General features: G+C 33.1%; 2 protein-coding genes and 1 long non-coding RNA gene across 3 annotated transcripts in view; 2 read left to right on the plus strand and 1 right to left on the minus strand.

The window, feature by feature from the left end:
* The window catches only part of LOC146527378 (discoidin domain-containing receptor 2-like), an 82316-nt gene extending 76200 nt beyond the window's left edge, over window positions 1-6116 (minus strand). Inside the window, exon 1 of the mRNA XM_085206067.1 lies at window positions 5837-6116. The gene's annotated coding sequence lies outside the window, so the exon portion shown is untranslated. The remainder of the gene's footprint in view (window positions 1-5836) is intronic.
* Window positions 1-15461, plus strand: part of LOC146527379 (uncharacterized) — a 76953-nt gene that overhangs the window by 8723 nt on the left and 52769 nt on the right. The window lies entirely within an intron of this gene.
* On the plus strand, window positions 8592-15395 carry Ubc4 (ubiquitin conjugating enzyme 4). Its single transcript, XM_085206077.1, has 3 exons — window positions 8592-8776; window positions 12233-12385; window positions 12785-15395. The coding sequence occupies exons 1-3, from the start codon at window positions 8714-8716 to the stop codon at window positions 13166-13168; spliced, it is 600 nt and encodes a 199-aa protein (XP_085062203.1). The 5' UTR covers window positions 8592-8713; the 3' UTR covers window positions 13169-15395.

The raw sequence follows: 15461 nt of genomic DNA on the forward strand, positions 1-15461 counted from the left end.
TTGAATTTCTTTCGTAAATCGTAAGTTACTTAAACAAATAACTTTTCCCAAAGCAGTCGACACCGCTGTCCCTTATCATAGTGAATCCATGTATATAAATATATAGGTACTTATATTTATAAAACTTTTCCGTTACTGAGTGACTGACTAATGTAGTCGAATAGGCAACTTGGACTACTTCTCTAGCTAAATCTAGCCAGACTAATTCTGGAGGCATTGCGTGTTGAGGGCCGTGCTTTTTGCCTCGACACCAGAGCGAAATGAAAAGGAAATCCTAAGCTGAAGAGTTTGTTTGGTCGAACACACTTATCTCAGAAACAACAACAAAAGATATAGTAAATAATATACAGGCTGTACCTATAAGTTACATTTGACATATTATAAAAGGCAAAAGTAAACATACTATTTAGATACATCACTAGCGTTTGTCTTGTAGCAACAAAGACAAGTGTAGAGGGACAATAGAATTTTAACAACCCCCGTCTTCTCAAGGTCTACTCGGAAGCTCACAATGGTGAACGTATGCAACGTATTCTTTTGTTTTTTTTATTTTTGTTTTTTTTTAAACAAAACTAGTTTAGCCTATGGCTATGTTTCTTATTCTTAAAGTTTAGCAAAAAAAAATGTAATCTTTGTGTATTTTGTCTTTGTGCATTATATTGTGTGATTATTTTAGATTTTTAAGCTGCACAAAACTCAACAATATAATTATAATGTTAAAGAAATCGAAGTTGTTTTGAATTCTTTGAAACAAAAAGAACGGCAAAAGTTATCTATACTAATATTACGAAGCAATAGTGTTTGTTTAATTGAAACGCTCTAATTTTAGGGAAGTACGGGGCGAATTGTATTGGATAATCCATTTATCGAGAAAGGTTATATTCAAATTCTATGTACGCGGGCCAAACCGCAGGCAAAAGTTCATACTGTAGGTATAATAACGACTAACATGTCTCCGAGAAAGACAAGGCAGGCTTGCTTTGAACATTTTTCACATATGCTACGGCTTGCGATGCTAAGTGACATAATATGTCTTGAGCTCTAAAGCTCTAAAAGGTTTCATTAGTAAGTAATCAAGATATTTTCAGGAAAAATAACTTAACAAGAAGAGTAAATTTATATTTTTATACTAAACGAGTATTTAATATAGTAAGTTTTTGCTTTATTGGCCATTTAAAATAACGCTGGGGTTAAAAAAGGAACAAAGACAGAAACTTAATCCTAAGAGCATAACAAATCCTCGTGGCGCATTAGAAGAATAAGAGCGAAGGTTATGGGTTCGATTCTCACTCGTGGGAATGATTGTATTAGATTATTATCTAATTTTACGCTCTAGCTGACAAACTAGAATACTAGCTCTGCTTTCCGCTACTCAACTCTCTTAACATGTTTTTTCGGTCTATCCCGCTATGCAGGATACAGCGTGACGCTGAAGAAGAAAAAAATTATTTAATAGCATAGAATCATAATAATAACGAAACTAAAATGAAATCTTGAGCTAATACAGAGTAAAACGGTCGACTCCGCTATGCAGGATACAGCGTGACGCTGAAGAAGAAAAAAATTATTTAATAGCATAGAATCATAATAATAACGAAACTAAAATGAAATCTTGAGCTAATACAGAGTAAAACGGTCGACTCCGCTAAGACCGCAGTCGCCGGCGTAATCTTGTAGTAAGATTATAATTTCAGGTCAACAGGTATTTGAGTGCAGCGCGGCGGTGACAATGGATTGTCCTACTATGAAATACGACTGACTTTATTAAATCTAGAACAATTCAACATGTTCTTGCATCCTCAAATACCTTCGGTCGTTACTGAGAGAATAGACAAAACTGGATGTGCCATAGACTGGAATGTAGGTAGGGTTAAGGAGAGTAAGGAAGCACTAGTTTTTCAAAATTTGTAGGGAAACAGGAAAAACAGGATTTTACACCAAGTATAGAATATACTCAAAATAATACAATTACTTCATTAGTCACTTCCTGCACCTTTAAAAAGCCAGTCAAATTATTTTTATAAGTCAAAAGTACGCGATTCTTTTCAATACATTATTTTATCTTATAAACATAACATATAGGCCGGCAACGCACCTGTAGCTCCTCTGGTGCTGCACGGGGTCGTGGGCGGCGGTGATCACCATCAGGTGACCCTAACGCTCGTTTGCCTTGTCCTTTTACAATAAAAAAAAATACATAAATAGTATCGTGTGACGTTCCGTTTCCTCTGCATATGCCAACCAAGCCCATAGCTCAAATACGCTGCAACAGTGACCTTTTGATGTCCCTACTCAAAATCCTCATCTCTACTATTGATTCTCAACTTAATAGTAAACTAGCAAAAGTAGACCAACTCAAGAATTGTTAGAGGCAGTCGGAGTCAGTTAAGAAGTCGTCGAAATACCTAACTGGGGAATTTTATTTCTTTATAATAGTAAGTATATGCAAAAGTTTTAAATCGTACAATCGAAACTTCGTCGAGAGCGTGAGGATAACGGATGCTATTACGATTTTAAAAAAAAGTCACTAAATAATATGTACTTCAAATAATATGTTCTTCGTAGCTTCACATTGTTTCCCGCTTAGCAGGATAGACTGAAAGAACTCAGTGTTGGTGAAGACACTCACAATATGGACCTTCTGACTCACAAACATTGTTTTTCCGTTTCGTCGCATTGGATGGTGGCGAATCTACAGGTAGTATTAATTTTTCAGAAATATTATATGATGCATGACAATCGTGGCGCAGAGGCACAAGCGTGCGACTGTAAGTGCAATCGGTGTGGGTTCGATTCGTACTCGAGGAAATAAAATATTTTATATTTGCATTTCCTCGCTCTACTAATGAGGCAAAGCTCGGCTTTGAGTTCTGCCACTTAACAATGTGCAATGCCAGTATGCCTGGATAGGAAGTATATTTATGAGTCTCTTAACACAAGGTCCCCAGGTTCCCTCCAGTACCATTGTATGTCCGCAAAAAAGGCAGGAAAAAGAAAAAATATATATTATATTAACGTATTATACGCTGCTTTTCGTTCCTAGCTAGCCTCAAACAACAAAAAAAATAAAATGCAGCTATTTCTGTTATATTTGGTACCTAGTTTAACTAAATTGGCATCTCAGTAACTATATCCACTTTCGTCGAGTGCTATCATTTTCTTTCCAACGAACCCGCTATAAGATTTAGCGGCGACCTGTTTAGTACCAAGTGGAAATAGCGCAGGTTCAATAGTCAATTACGCGGCAAAAGTATACAACTTTACGAGTATACTAATAATATAAATACTCTGGTACGGCGGACCCGCATATACAGACATGCACAGATATGCACAGGCAGTGCTCGGCTTGTGCCTCTGCGCCACCTGAGTAACAACACATTGGAGTACCTACTAAGTTAATAAATCGAATCAACACTAGTTTAAGATCAATTCATTTAACCTATTACATATCAATATATAATTGATTTAAACTGTCCTCAATTCACACAATTTAATAGTTGATAACGTATTTAACGGGCTAAAGTTGCATCACAGTTGTACGTCATTAGTATACCCGCACACAGCAGGGACCACTTTCTGCTAATATATACTACTGGAGGCGTTGCGTGTCGAGTTCCGTCACTTAAAACGCAATGCCCCCAGTATTTGGCGGAATGTGGGTATCTTAACACTAGGCTCCTAGGTTATCTCAAGAGAGAGAGAAATTCAGCATAAAGCTAAAACAAAAGTTTATTGGCTTTTACCTGTAGCTTCACCACTGTGATTAAATAGAAATAACTACTTAGTGCATATGACACATGACACAGGCTTAGAGCGGCGGTGAAAGTGATGTAATACCTATAGCTTGTAGCCTTCATCAATAAATGGATTGTCCAACACAAAAATAGTTTTTCACTTTAAACAAATAATTTAAATCAAATCAAAATATATTTTATTCAATTATCCCACTATTAAGTCTATGCTAAAATGTTCCTTAAATTAACACATTCAACTAACACACTATTCAGCTAACATACTCGTATGTTAGCGTTGCTTGTTGTCAATTGTGTTGCAAAGTGAGGAGCTCCGCAGGCAAGCAAGTGTAGGCCCTCTTCTTTCTTCTAAGTAGTGTACTGTGTACACTTGACACAGAAACAATCTTGTACCAAAATTCTTCATGCTTTACATTATTAATATCATTAAACTCAATGGTCCCTGTGTATGGAAGTGAGGAGATGGAAAAAGAGACCATTTAAATGGGAGGATGCCTCTGCCATCTATTGTTACAGACAATTTTTTTTTTAATTAGACAGTTTCTTTATAGCATGGATAGAACAAGCTAATCTCAGGAACTACAGGTTACTTTCATTCACAAGTTATAGTCACATAAAAGTAGATTCATTGGAGCATGGGGATGAAGTCACTGGAAAAAGCTAGCAATTAACATAATATGATTTATACGAATAAGTGTTTGTATTGTAATGTAAAAAATATCAAATTATTAATTACATGTGGAATATCTTGTAAGCAGTTTAAAATATCTTAAATATTGTGTAATTTTTTATGTCACTATCAAAAAAATCACACTATAAGTACTTTTAATAATTATATGCTTCAAAAATAAGCTCTTTGTTACATATTCATAATATGTATAATTATTGTATACATTATATAAATATATAAAAAAAGTTTGTTTTTCAATAATTGTAACTATTTTTTGATTTTATTTTGTTCACATAATTTTTATATAGAAATTTGTAATCGATCCTGGACCTTTTTTGTAAATATAGTTTTTACAAAAGTTTTTAAACAATAACTTAAAAATTATATTAAAAAATACCTACATACACTTTTACTATACTTTATTAATAATAATAATCAGTTTATGATTGTGGGGCATAGGGACAATGTTCGATTGTAATGAGGTGGTCACTGGTTTTATCTCCACTCATGGGATTGATTATATATATTTGAGAGACAGTGAAATGACAATAGAGATTATCTTCTGCCACTTAAAACAAACCAACCAATGTCTTGGAAAATAGGTGGTATATAGCCTTTTCGCTTTGCCTAACCTGATATATACAAGATACAATAAATGAATCCTGGAGCCCTAGAAACGAAAAGCCTGGGCAATCTTGCAATTGTTTTACTAAATGTTATTTTTTAATTTACATTTGAAAATAAAGTGTGTGTCCCAGTTATGAAATTTCATACTTTTGATGAATAAAAATACTCTTTTATACTCACAAAAATAGTAATATAATACTAAGAAGTTTATCTACAGAGAAAGGATAATTTATTACAAACATTAACAAACCAAATTTTGCACATTATTGTATATATATTGAAATATACTATAAAATGCCTTAAAATATTATTTTACATGTGTTATACTAAAAAATGTTGTAAAGTAAATCTTTTAAAAAGTATGTATATGTAAGAAAATAAATAAATAAATACTATTCCAACAAATTATATGTAAGATTTTAAATGTGGATAATATTTATTAAAATCTAAACTTTTTGATTAGAATTTCTCAACGTATATATAATTATATAAGTGAAATATACTCTAATCAAACTATTTACGAGAACTCTACATAATTATAAATCAAATAAAAAGAAAAAACGTTTAAAACTAGTTAATTTCACTAACGGATCGGGAATGTAAATAAACGCATTATATCCGTCATCGAAGGGAGAAACGAAGGGGCCGTCGTTGATGCCTTACTTTAATTTATTTATGTTTGGCCGAAACAAAGAAACATAGCGCCCAAAATTTTAAATATAATTGACAATCACTCAAGAAATAATATATTACTATTACAAATATACAATATAAAAATATAACTCACCTATTGAAGCCAGGTAGATAGGTGAACCCCGGTAACATGGGAAATAAATTAGCATAATGTCCTTACACTTCTAAAATCACCAGCCATAACTGTAAAATGTTAACACTTAACGTTATGAATCACTTGCTACCGTCTAAATATCGACATTTTAAACTAATGTTTAGTTACAATTATAAGTTAAATGGCCTCAAAATAATATAATTTTGTATCTCAATTTATGCGAGCATAATACAAAGTTCCAGCACGTACGGTGCGGCCTGAAGTAAGCAACTATATAAGCATATCGCAAGGCCAAGTAGTGTTGTATCTAAACTTACTTTGTCTATTGCTCTTCAGTATTGAATGAATGGAACGAATGGTCGAGTGAATGACAAAAATTTTGCACAGAATAAATAAAAATGGAAGATTTTGTACGATTGAAATGGGACAGCGATATGCTACCTATGGAAACAGAGTAAAAATGTGTATCAATACTAGGGGGTCCGCCACATGCTGTGCACGGCCAGCTATGTTGCGAAAAATTTTCGAAATTTTTGCGAAAATCAGCACGTGATGAGTTAAGTTAGTCAAAGTTCAAATTGTGTGTTGAATATGAAAACGTTTCACAATTTAACTCTATGGGACACATTTTGACCATTTACTCAAAAACTACAATTACAATGATCGCTGGGATCACCGTGTCGTCCACAACATTCTTGCAAAATTTCAGAGCTTTAGGTTTAACGGTCTAGGAGGAGCAGCATTACAACTAAACACACTTTTGACCAGTAAGAGCTTCGTTTTGCTCATCTCAATAATATTAAATCAATTTATTTGATGATTGTGTAAATATTTGTGTATTATGAATAAAACTACAGACTTACATAGCTTCACGCTTCATCCCTAGCGGGGTAGTCAGAGAGAGCGGAGCACCAAACGCTACGGTCTCTACATACCTCTTTCGCCTCGTCCACTGTCATTAACCTATTCATACATACCCTGTGAATAAAATTAACATCATATTTAGCTATTAATCATAAAACTTTAAGAATTCAGGCTCAAACTCACAAAAGAAATCACTTAGCAAAAATATTATAATTCTACAATAGAGTTGTACTTTTATATATTATCTATATATATAAGAGGCCTTGTCCTCACTGACTGAGGTAAGACGCACGCACAGCCGTAACCGCTGTGCGTAGAAACGTGAAATTTGGACAGATGTTTACTTTTGTAATCTGGACATCCACTAAGAAGGGATTTTGAAAAATTTTAACCCTAAAGGGGTGAAATAGGGTTTGGAAGTTTGTATGGAAAAAAAATTAAATCGGTCCCGATTTTTATAAAACTTGAAATTTAGATTTTTAAAAGTATTTAATTGAACACGTGTTTCATCGTTTTCTAGAATTCTCCCCCTAAGGGTACAAATAAGGGGTTGAAAGTTTGTATAGAATTTTTTTATATCGGCACCAATTTTTATAAAATTTGGAATTCAGACTCTTAAAAGTATTTAATTGAACACATGTTTCATGTTTTCTTGAATTCTTCCCCTAAGGGTGCAAATAAGAGGTTAAAAGTTTGTATAGAAAAATCTTTAAAATGCCACCGATTATTATAAAAATTTAAATTTAGACTCTTAAAAATATTAATTTGAACATGTGTATCATGGTTTTCTAGAATTCACCCCCTCAGGGTGCAAATAAGGGGTGGAAAGTTTGTATGGAAAAATGTTTGGTGTTTTTTTGGAATTCACCCCTAAATACGCAAGCGAAGCTGCGCGCGTCCGCTATTCCAAAATATTTGTATATTATACAAAATATTAAATAACCGAAAGTATAGAGAAAAGAATAGTAAAAAAGCTAAGCAAAGTTAATTTCGAAAAAATAAAAACTCAAAGCCATTATACATCTTACATGTCAGTTTAGTTTAGTTATAGTCGAGGCTGTCGGATAGATGTATAAGCGTGTGACTGTAAACGCAACGATTGTGGGTCCGATTCTTACTCAGGGGAATGAATTCATTTAATTTCAGTTCACTTCAGTTCTTCATTTATGGCGCTTCGAGGGTGCCACAAATTTTTATTTCTTTAGTCTGATAACAAGACAAAGCATGACGTAGAGTTCCACCAACACGCAATGTCTCCGAAATTTGGCGGATAGTGTGGAACGGAGTGTCTTAACACTAGGTGCATATGCCTATCCTGCTATATGTGGTATAAGTGTTAAGATATTTATTTTATTTATATATGTTTATTGCTTATTTACCTTCTTTACTAATATAAAACTGAAAATAATTAAATCTCTTTCGTACTTTTCGGCATCTGATCGCCCATTTGATCAGTCGCCCGCGTCATTTGTTTCGTGATAATTAAATAATTATAAATATTTTCTTCAAAAACTGAACAGAAATTTTGCTCAGAAGAAATGCATTGTTTATTTAGTCTATTAAGAAAGATTGTCACATTTAACTGAAATTTGTAAAAAATCTTTAATTTTAATTTTCTTTTCTAATATAACTCACGTAAAATAAAAGGAAATAAGTAGACATTATAAAAACCTACATGCCTGTAATCTATAGATGTATATATATGTTGCCATAATAAATTAAAAACATAAAATGTATAATATTCAAGCATTATTATAAAACCTCACAATACACTTCAGGTAAAATAAATTAAATTAGAGTTTACAACTTAATTACTGCTAAATTAATGACTGATTGCCATATAAAAAATAATAATCTTGGACAAATACGACGTTTCACGTTTGACCCGTTCAGACATTCAGTTAAGTCACAAATGTAGTTCAGTTCGCAGCACTATTTAGCAGGACAAGACAAGCACTATTCCGCATTTCTTCAAAAACCCCTGAAACTTATTATATTATATACAAAAATAAAATGGCCAACATCGCAGCTAAACGTATTAAACGTGAATTTAAAGAAGTTATGAAAAGTGAAGAGGTAAGATTGTTTATCATTTTGATTCAATTTCTGACGTCCATGCAACTTCTTGTTGTTACTTGCACTTTTGAATGGCCAATGTCAGAGTTTTGAACTGACTACGTTTTAGCTGAATTGCGATTAACTTTTAATATATTTAATAGTTTATTTTTATTTACCCATTGTATTATTTATATGAGTTTGAATGTGTATATTGGTTAACACATGTTTTAACACGTAACGTGCTTAGTATTCTATACTAATCTTGATAACTTTCTTGTTAATATACTATTATATATGTAACGTAAATAAAGCCGTAATAGTGTAACCTTTATTTTATTGTCGCTCGGACAGGATAAGATTTCTTCATGTAAGCTCAGATGAATTAAATTATATATTCCCATGTTAATTAAATTAAACAGAATGCTTTACTTTGTGTGATAGCCTGTTTAATGTATTTACGTATTACTTATTGGTGGCGAATGTTGTATTTTTGCTAAGTGAATGCAATTGTAAAAGTATTTAATGTGTACTAAATATTTTTTGTGTAAGACTAAATATATAATTTACACTTTTATTTGATAGTTCTGCTTATAAAATATTAAAAGAAAATATAATATAAAATATTTCTCTTATGACGAATTATTCTCGTTAATATAACCAATGATATAAAATTAAATGGTGTTATTATCTAATTTGGTGTAGATAAAAAATTCTGCTTAAATATCTGTTTTGAATACATAATAATTTTTTCATAATATTAATTCTAGAAAAAATTATATATTGAAAATTATAGTCTAGTATGTAATGTTTGTAGTAGAAGATAAACTGACCGTCACAGCAATCAACACCCAACTATCAGTTAATAGAAACATGACACAAAAGAAAGATGCATTCTTAATCAAAGTCCAAGTTGTTCTAGACAATGTTATTGTAATTGTACTGTAATTAATATGTAGAACAAATTGCGGCATTGAGTTCTGCCACTCAACATGCAATGTCTTGAATATTAGCTGATGTGTGGAATGGAATGTCTCTACACTAGGGTCCTTCTGCCCTCTGCGTACCATGCTATAGGTGGGATACAGCACAAAGCAAAAAAACATATATACAGTAATATAATAATGTAAATAAATATGCATCTTCATATAAATAATTACTTACATATCAAGAAATAAAATTTTCTTCTTAATAAGAGCAAAACACTCAATTCCTTTGTTCATAGTTATTTTAATCTGTGATGCATTTAAAAATCCAAGTCACTATCTCCCGAAGTCTGGCGTTGCTCCAGAATTATGTTACCATACAATGAATTTACAAAAACACTTTTATGTTTTTGTATAAACACAAAAATATGACTTTGAGCCGATAAAACGGTGAAATGATGTTTAGGCTAACAACATACACGAAGTTCAATAGATTTCATGGTATTTAAGTTAATTTAGTAACTTAAATTTAGTAGCTTTTTAATACAGAACTAAAGACATATATACATACATATTTCATTATTATTTACTATTTATCTTGTATATTCTTGTTATTATAACATAAAGGGTCAATATAAATTGTTATAAAAAAATAATATACAATAATCCACTGTCATCAACTTCTTGATACATGCCCTCTGGGAGCCCTCATGCTTTCTACACGCTCTCCAGTATCTTTTATAGGTAGTTTAATGTCTTTGAAGATCAGAAAGAAATTTATATTGCACAGTAATAGAGATACAAAGATCAACCTGTGTAGCCTTGCAATAGCATTTTATGCAAAATCATACACTATAATAGAATGTGGTAGCCAAAAGTACGTAGAGACCATCATGTCTTAGTGAGGCAATATCTTACTACCCGTGGTGGTTATGAGTTCGATTCCCTCTTAATTTACCTGCTCTTAACACAAGGTTCTTTTTTCAAATTCAAAATATTCTTTATTCAAATAAACTATAAGCACTTTTGAATCGTCGAATGTACATGTCAACAAAAAGCTACCACCGGTTCGGAAGGCAGTTCTGCTGAGAAGAGCCGGCAAGAAACTCAACAGTTGCTCTTTTTAAAGTCAATGGTATATTTTACTATTACATTTTGCTATTCTTACCATAGCAGAGTTCATAAAAAGTTAAGAGCTGGAATAAGTGGCCAGTTCTCGGCAAATCTGAAAAACCAGATGTAGTGTCGTAGCATATTTTGATTTGAGTTGCATCTATAATTACAGTCTAAAATGTAGTGTTTTTTCACTACTGCTGCCTTCCTAGCAGCTTACATTAAAACTTAGTCACAACCGACCGTGACCGACCTTGATAACATCAAAGATTATAATTTAATATTCTACCCTTATATTTTCTGATAAATAATTTCAATTACCAAGGTTTAATAGATACCGATAGATAGCGTATAATATACATAATTGATTACACTGAAATTCAAATTGCAGGTTTGCAGATACATATATAGATATATTGAAACAGTTGACCCCTAATTGAGACTTGAATCAAATGAAATGGTATTACTCCGCATTTGTGGTACAATGTATAAACGCCGATAATGATAAATATTATTGGTTGAGTTTAATTATTAAAATCATTTGCTTCTTAACGCGGCGTTGAGTTTCGGAACGGTGTGTCTTAAACTAGGTTCCATGGTTCCCTCTGTCCTGTCATCCTACCCATCACTTAAAATGGTAAAATAAATAAATTTTAACAAAAAGAAAAACCGACTTCAAACAACGAACTAAAAAGTAAATAATAATTTTACAAACATTTTATAATTTTGCCAATATCTCGGAAACGATAAAATTCTAAGGCATACTATATAATAGTCAGTAACGAGCTCCTCCATCGTCACTATCAGCATGTCCAATATACCAATAATTCAGTATAAAAAAAGACTTTTGATTTTATTCTTTTGCAATTACCTAAAATTCGTTGAGAAATTGTTGAAGTTATCCTATTATTGCTTAAATATATAATATACTATATACTATGTGAGGTTAATGCTGCTTCGATTAATATTGAACACCCAACTCCCAATCATTCTAAAAGTGAATTTATTTTGTTGATATGGCCGGTTGTATCGAAAAAAACAAATATTTCGACACTGTAAAGGGAATCAAAATTAATAGGACACTTCTGGTTGCCTGCCGATTGGTTGATGTGAGAATTTTGCAGTTAGCATCTACAGACAGTACTAGTTGAGGAAAAATTTAAAAAAAATAAAAATATGCCCCCACATTACCAAAGTTTGCGTGAAATCGTGATATTTAATTATTGTACAGAACCCTCGAAGGGCGGGCCCGACTTGCGTTTGTCCGGTTTTCTTTACTTATTTTGTGCCTAGTGCCTACGCCTAGGATTTTATTTTCGCCATGACCTGTACACGTGTATCCTGTATATTTTATTTGTTCGATGTAAACAAATGTTAGTGGATCGACAAATAAATAATGTTCATACATGATGTTCATATACGTGTAAACGACTTACAGGTGGCGGGCGGTGCAATCAAACTGGAGCTGGTGAACGAGTGCTGGACAGAACTGAAAGGCGAGATCGCCGGACCTCCAGACACTCCGTACGAGGGTGGCACCTTCCTTTTGGAGATAAAAGTCCCCGAGACTTACCCATTCAATCCACCTAAGGTATAAAAAATATAGATATATATGTATAGAATATATTTGTAGTTTATTTATATATTATTGTATATCTCTTCCCATCGTTTGACAGTCATTCACTTCCATTAGTTGGTTGGAAGAGATTTCTTAGCATTCACTTGTCTGCGACGTCACTGCGCCCGCTTGGTGGGTATTATAAACATTATATTATTAGTTTATTAGTACTGGAAATAGACTGATAATGTGATAATTACGTTGAGATTCAACTCTCAACACGCAATGTTTTCTAAATTGGATGATTTCAGTTCAGAAGAAGAGGAACAATGTCTTAATACTAGGTTCCCTCTGCTTACTCTGTTACATGCAGGTTACCGCGTGAAATCGCTCATTTACTAATGTCTGCTAACAAAAATATTTTACAAACAGGTACGCTTCATGACCAAAATCTGGCATCCAAATGTTTCGTCCGTGACGGGAGCTATATGTTTGGATATCTTGAAAGACCAGTGGGCGGCTGCCCTCACTTTGCGCACTGTTCTCCTTTCCATACAGGCTTTGCTCTCCGCTGCCGAACCAAACGACCCCCAGGACGCGGTCGTTGCGAAACAATATAGAGGAAACCCTGCCTTATTCGCCATGACGGCGCGACACTGGACAAACGTGTACGCAGGCGGGCCTTCTCCCGTGTGGGAGTTTAATGAAAAAGTCCAACGTTTACGCGACATGGGTATCGATGAGCACGAGTCCAGGGTAGCTTTATCCACGTATGACTGGGAGATCGAAATGGCAACCGAACAGTTGTTTAGTTAAACTTTGTCCATTCTTCTGTAATGTGTAGTGTCCTACAGATTTCTCAAGCTTTTTATTCTTTTTTATCCCAAACTCTGTGATTTTATCAATAGTACAGTACAATTTTCGTAACACAGCAATTTTACTTTCAATAAGAGTTACATTTTCCTAATTTCCTGTTTTTTTATTAATTTTGGGATATTCTTAGGGACTCTGCACTAGCTGGTGTGTTCGTTGGTTGGTTGTGTGGACCTATAATAATTATATTTTAATGTTTTTTATTTAATTTAGATTCAATTGTATATTTTTTTATGTTTGACGTTTACAAGCTCAGTTAAATCTGTACTTGCAATGAATCTTGTGATTGGTAAAGTTAAAATAAGATTGATATTTCACAGTGGAAATGGTTTTAAGCTAGTACTAGAGTAATTATTTGGAAAATTTATGTATATCTATCAGCCTGGGGTGGAGGTTTTGGACGATTGTCATGTGTTGAATCACTAATACATTTCTTTATATTTAACTCCCATTAATTTTAATACTGTATATGCAATATATCTTATGATTGTTATTATGTTCATATTTTACAGCTGAAATGATTTTAAACTAGTACTAGATTAAATATTTAATTAAAGAATAATCTATGCAAATCCTCTTTTTGGACGAAGTTTGTCCCGTGTAATGTTACGTAAACATAACTGTATAATTATTTAAGTATTCTTTATCGATAGCGATAACGGTAAAGTGCTTTTCTTAGATGGTATTAAGGATGGTTTAAGTTATATGTATATAAAGTATTTGACGCGTTGTCTGGATGTATATTATATATTTATATTATTATTATTTTAGACAAAATACAATTTTATAATTTTTATTTTTAATTTTGAACCCGTCACTAAATTAGGAGGTTGTACATAATCTTTTATATGGTTAAACGAGATGATTGCGGCGTTGAGTTCTGCAACTCAACAAGTAATATTTCGAACCAAGCCTGGGAACGGAGTGTTTTGAAATGCGAAATAAATAGTGCAGTGGCGGACAAAGGGGGGGGCGGCGGGGGCGGTCCGCCCCGGGCCTCGGGTCCAGTGGGGCCTCCAAATGGTGCAAATTCCCTTAATCAAATCCTAAATAAGCCCTTGAAAAAACGCATCGTATCTACTTAAGAGGAAGTTTGAGGTTGGAGGGGGCCTCCAATAAACAAATAAGTACAGTACCGGTAGTTTACATTATATTAATTAAAATTACTTTTATCTTTCTAATGTCCATTTAGGTTGCATGTGGTTCCAGTTTCGTAGTTTTTTACTTCAAGTTCCTAGGGCCTCCAGACCGACGTCATTTTATTAAAGTTACTCACTAACCTGAAAGTGGGGCCCTTCCAGAAGTATCGCAAAATAAAGGCACATCTCTATCTGGGAGGATGATTGAGCCATCAGATCGGTTTGGGTGCTTATAAGGGCTCTTAAAATAGTCCATAAATAATATATGTAAAATTATAGCGTAATTTTTCAAAGTGGTTTTGGAAGTCCAATGGCAGTTGCTCCATTTAAAAACCGCCATCCGCCGATAATATGGAACGCAACAACGTGTCAAAGTCAAGTCAAAATATCTTTATTCCATAAAAATGCTTAACATTTACTTGGACATATCATAAAGTGGAAAAAAATTAAAAACAAAATAACCAAAAAACATGTGCAATTTTGACTTGAAAAAAGCCCGTTTAAAGAGTTGAGCTCATGAGAACATCCAGGCAAGGAAACTCATAGCCACTCTTTTTAGTTGCCAGTATTTGTTACAAATAACAATTAACAATTTTGACGTAGAAATAGAGCAACTCATATCATGTGTCAAGTACGAACACCGCTTAAAACGCTAGTACCCAGACAGAAACTCCGCTGCATGTTAGAGGCCTCATTCAACGACACCGCCCCGAGCCTCCGACGGGGTTAGTCCGCCACTGAAATAGTGAAACTAAATTTTGTTTGTAATTCGTTATATGTTATTATAATATACATTAAAATGAACTCCATTTTAACACAACAATTGTTATGATTATATAGTTGATCAGTTTTATATAGCATGTTAGTTTTGGGCAACGCTTGTTAATGCGTTACTTGGAAACTGCATACCACCTGAACTTTTAATTGAATGTTACTGTGTTATATGTGCGCAGAAAAAAATGTATTGTATTTAAATTTAAATAATTTGTGTTTTAAATAGTAATGAATTAAATGAATAATTATTGAACAAATGTTTATTTTGTCCCATTTTTCAAAATAATAAAAATAAAAATAGTGAGTAGGTAATAAATAGAATG

This window comes from Heliconius melpomene, chromosome 21, assembly GCF_056956725.1.
Source record: "Heliconius melpomene rosina isolate 202511_hmr_F chromosome 21, ASM5695672v1, whole genome shotgun sequence".
In the NCBI taxonomy this organism is placed as follows: Eukaryota; Metazoa; Arthropoda; class Insecta; order Lepidoptera; family Nymphalidae; genus Heliconius; species Heliconius melpomene.

Coding starts and splice junctions, on each gene's coding strand:
- Ubc4 (XM_085206077.1), top strand. CDS start 8,714: ATGGCCAACATCGCAGCTAAACGTATTAAACGTGAATTTAAAGAAGTT. Junction 8,777..12,232: donor AAGTTATGAAAAGTGAAGAG/GTAAGATTGTTT, acceptor AACGACTTACAG/GTGGCGGGCGGTGCAATCAA. Junction 12,386..12,784: donor ACCCATTCAATCCACCTAAG/GTATAAAAAATA, acceptor TTTTACAAACAG/GTACGCTTCATGACCAAAAT.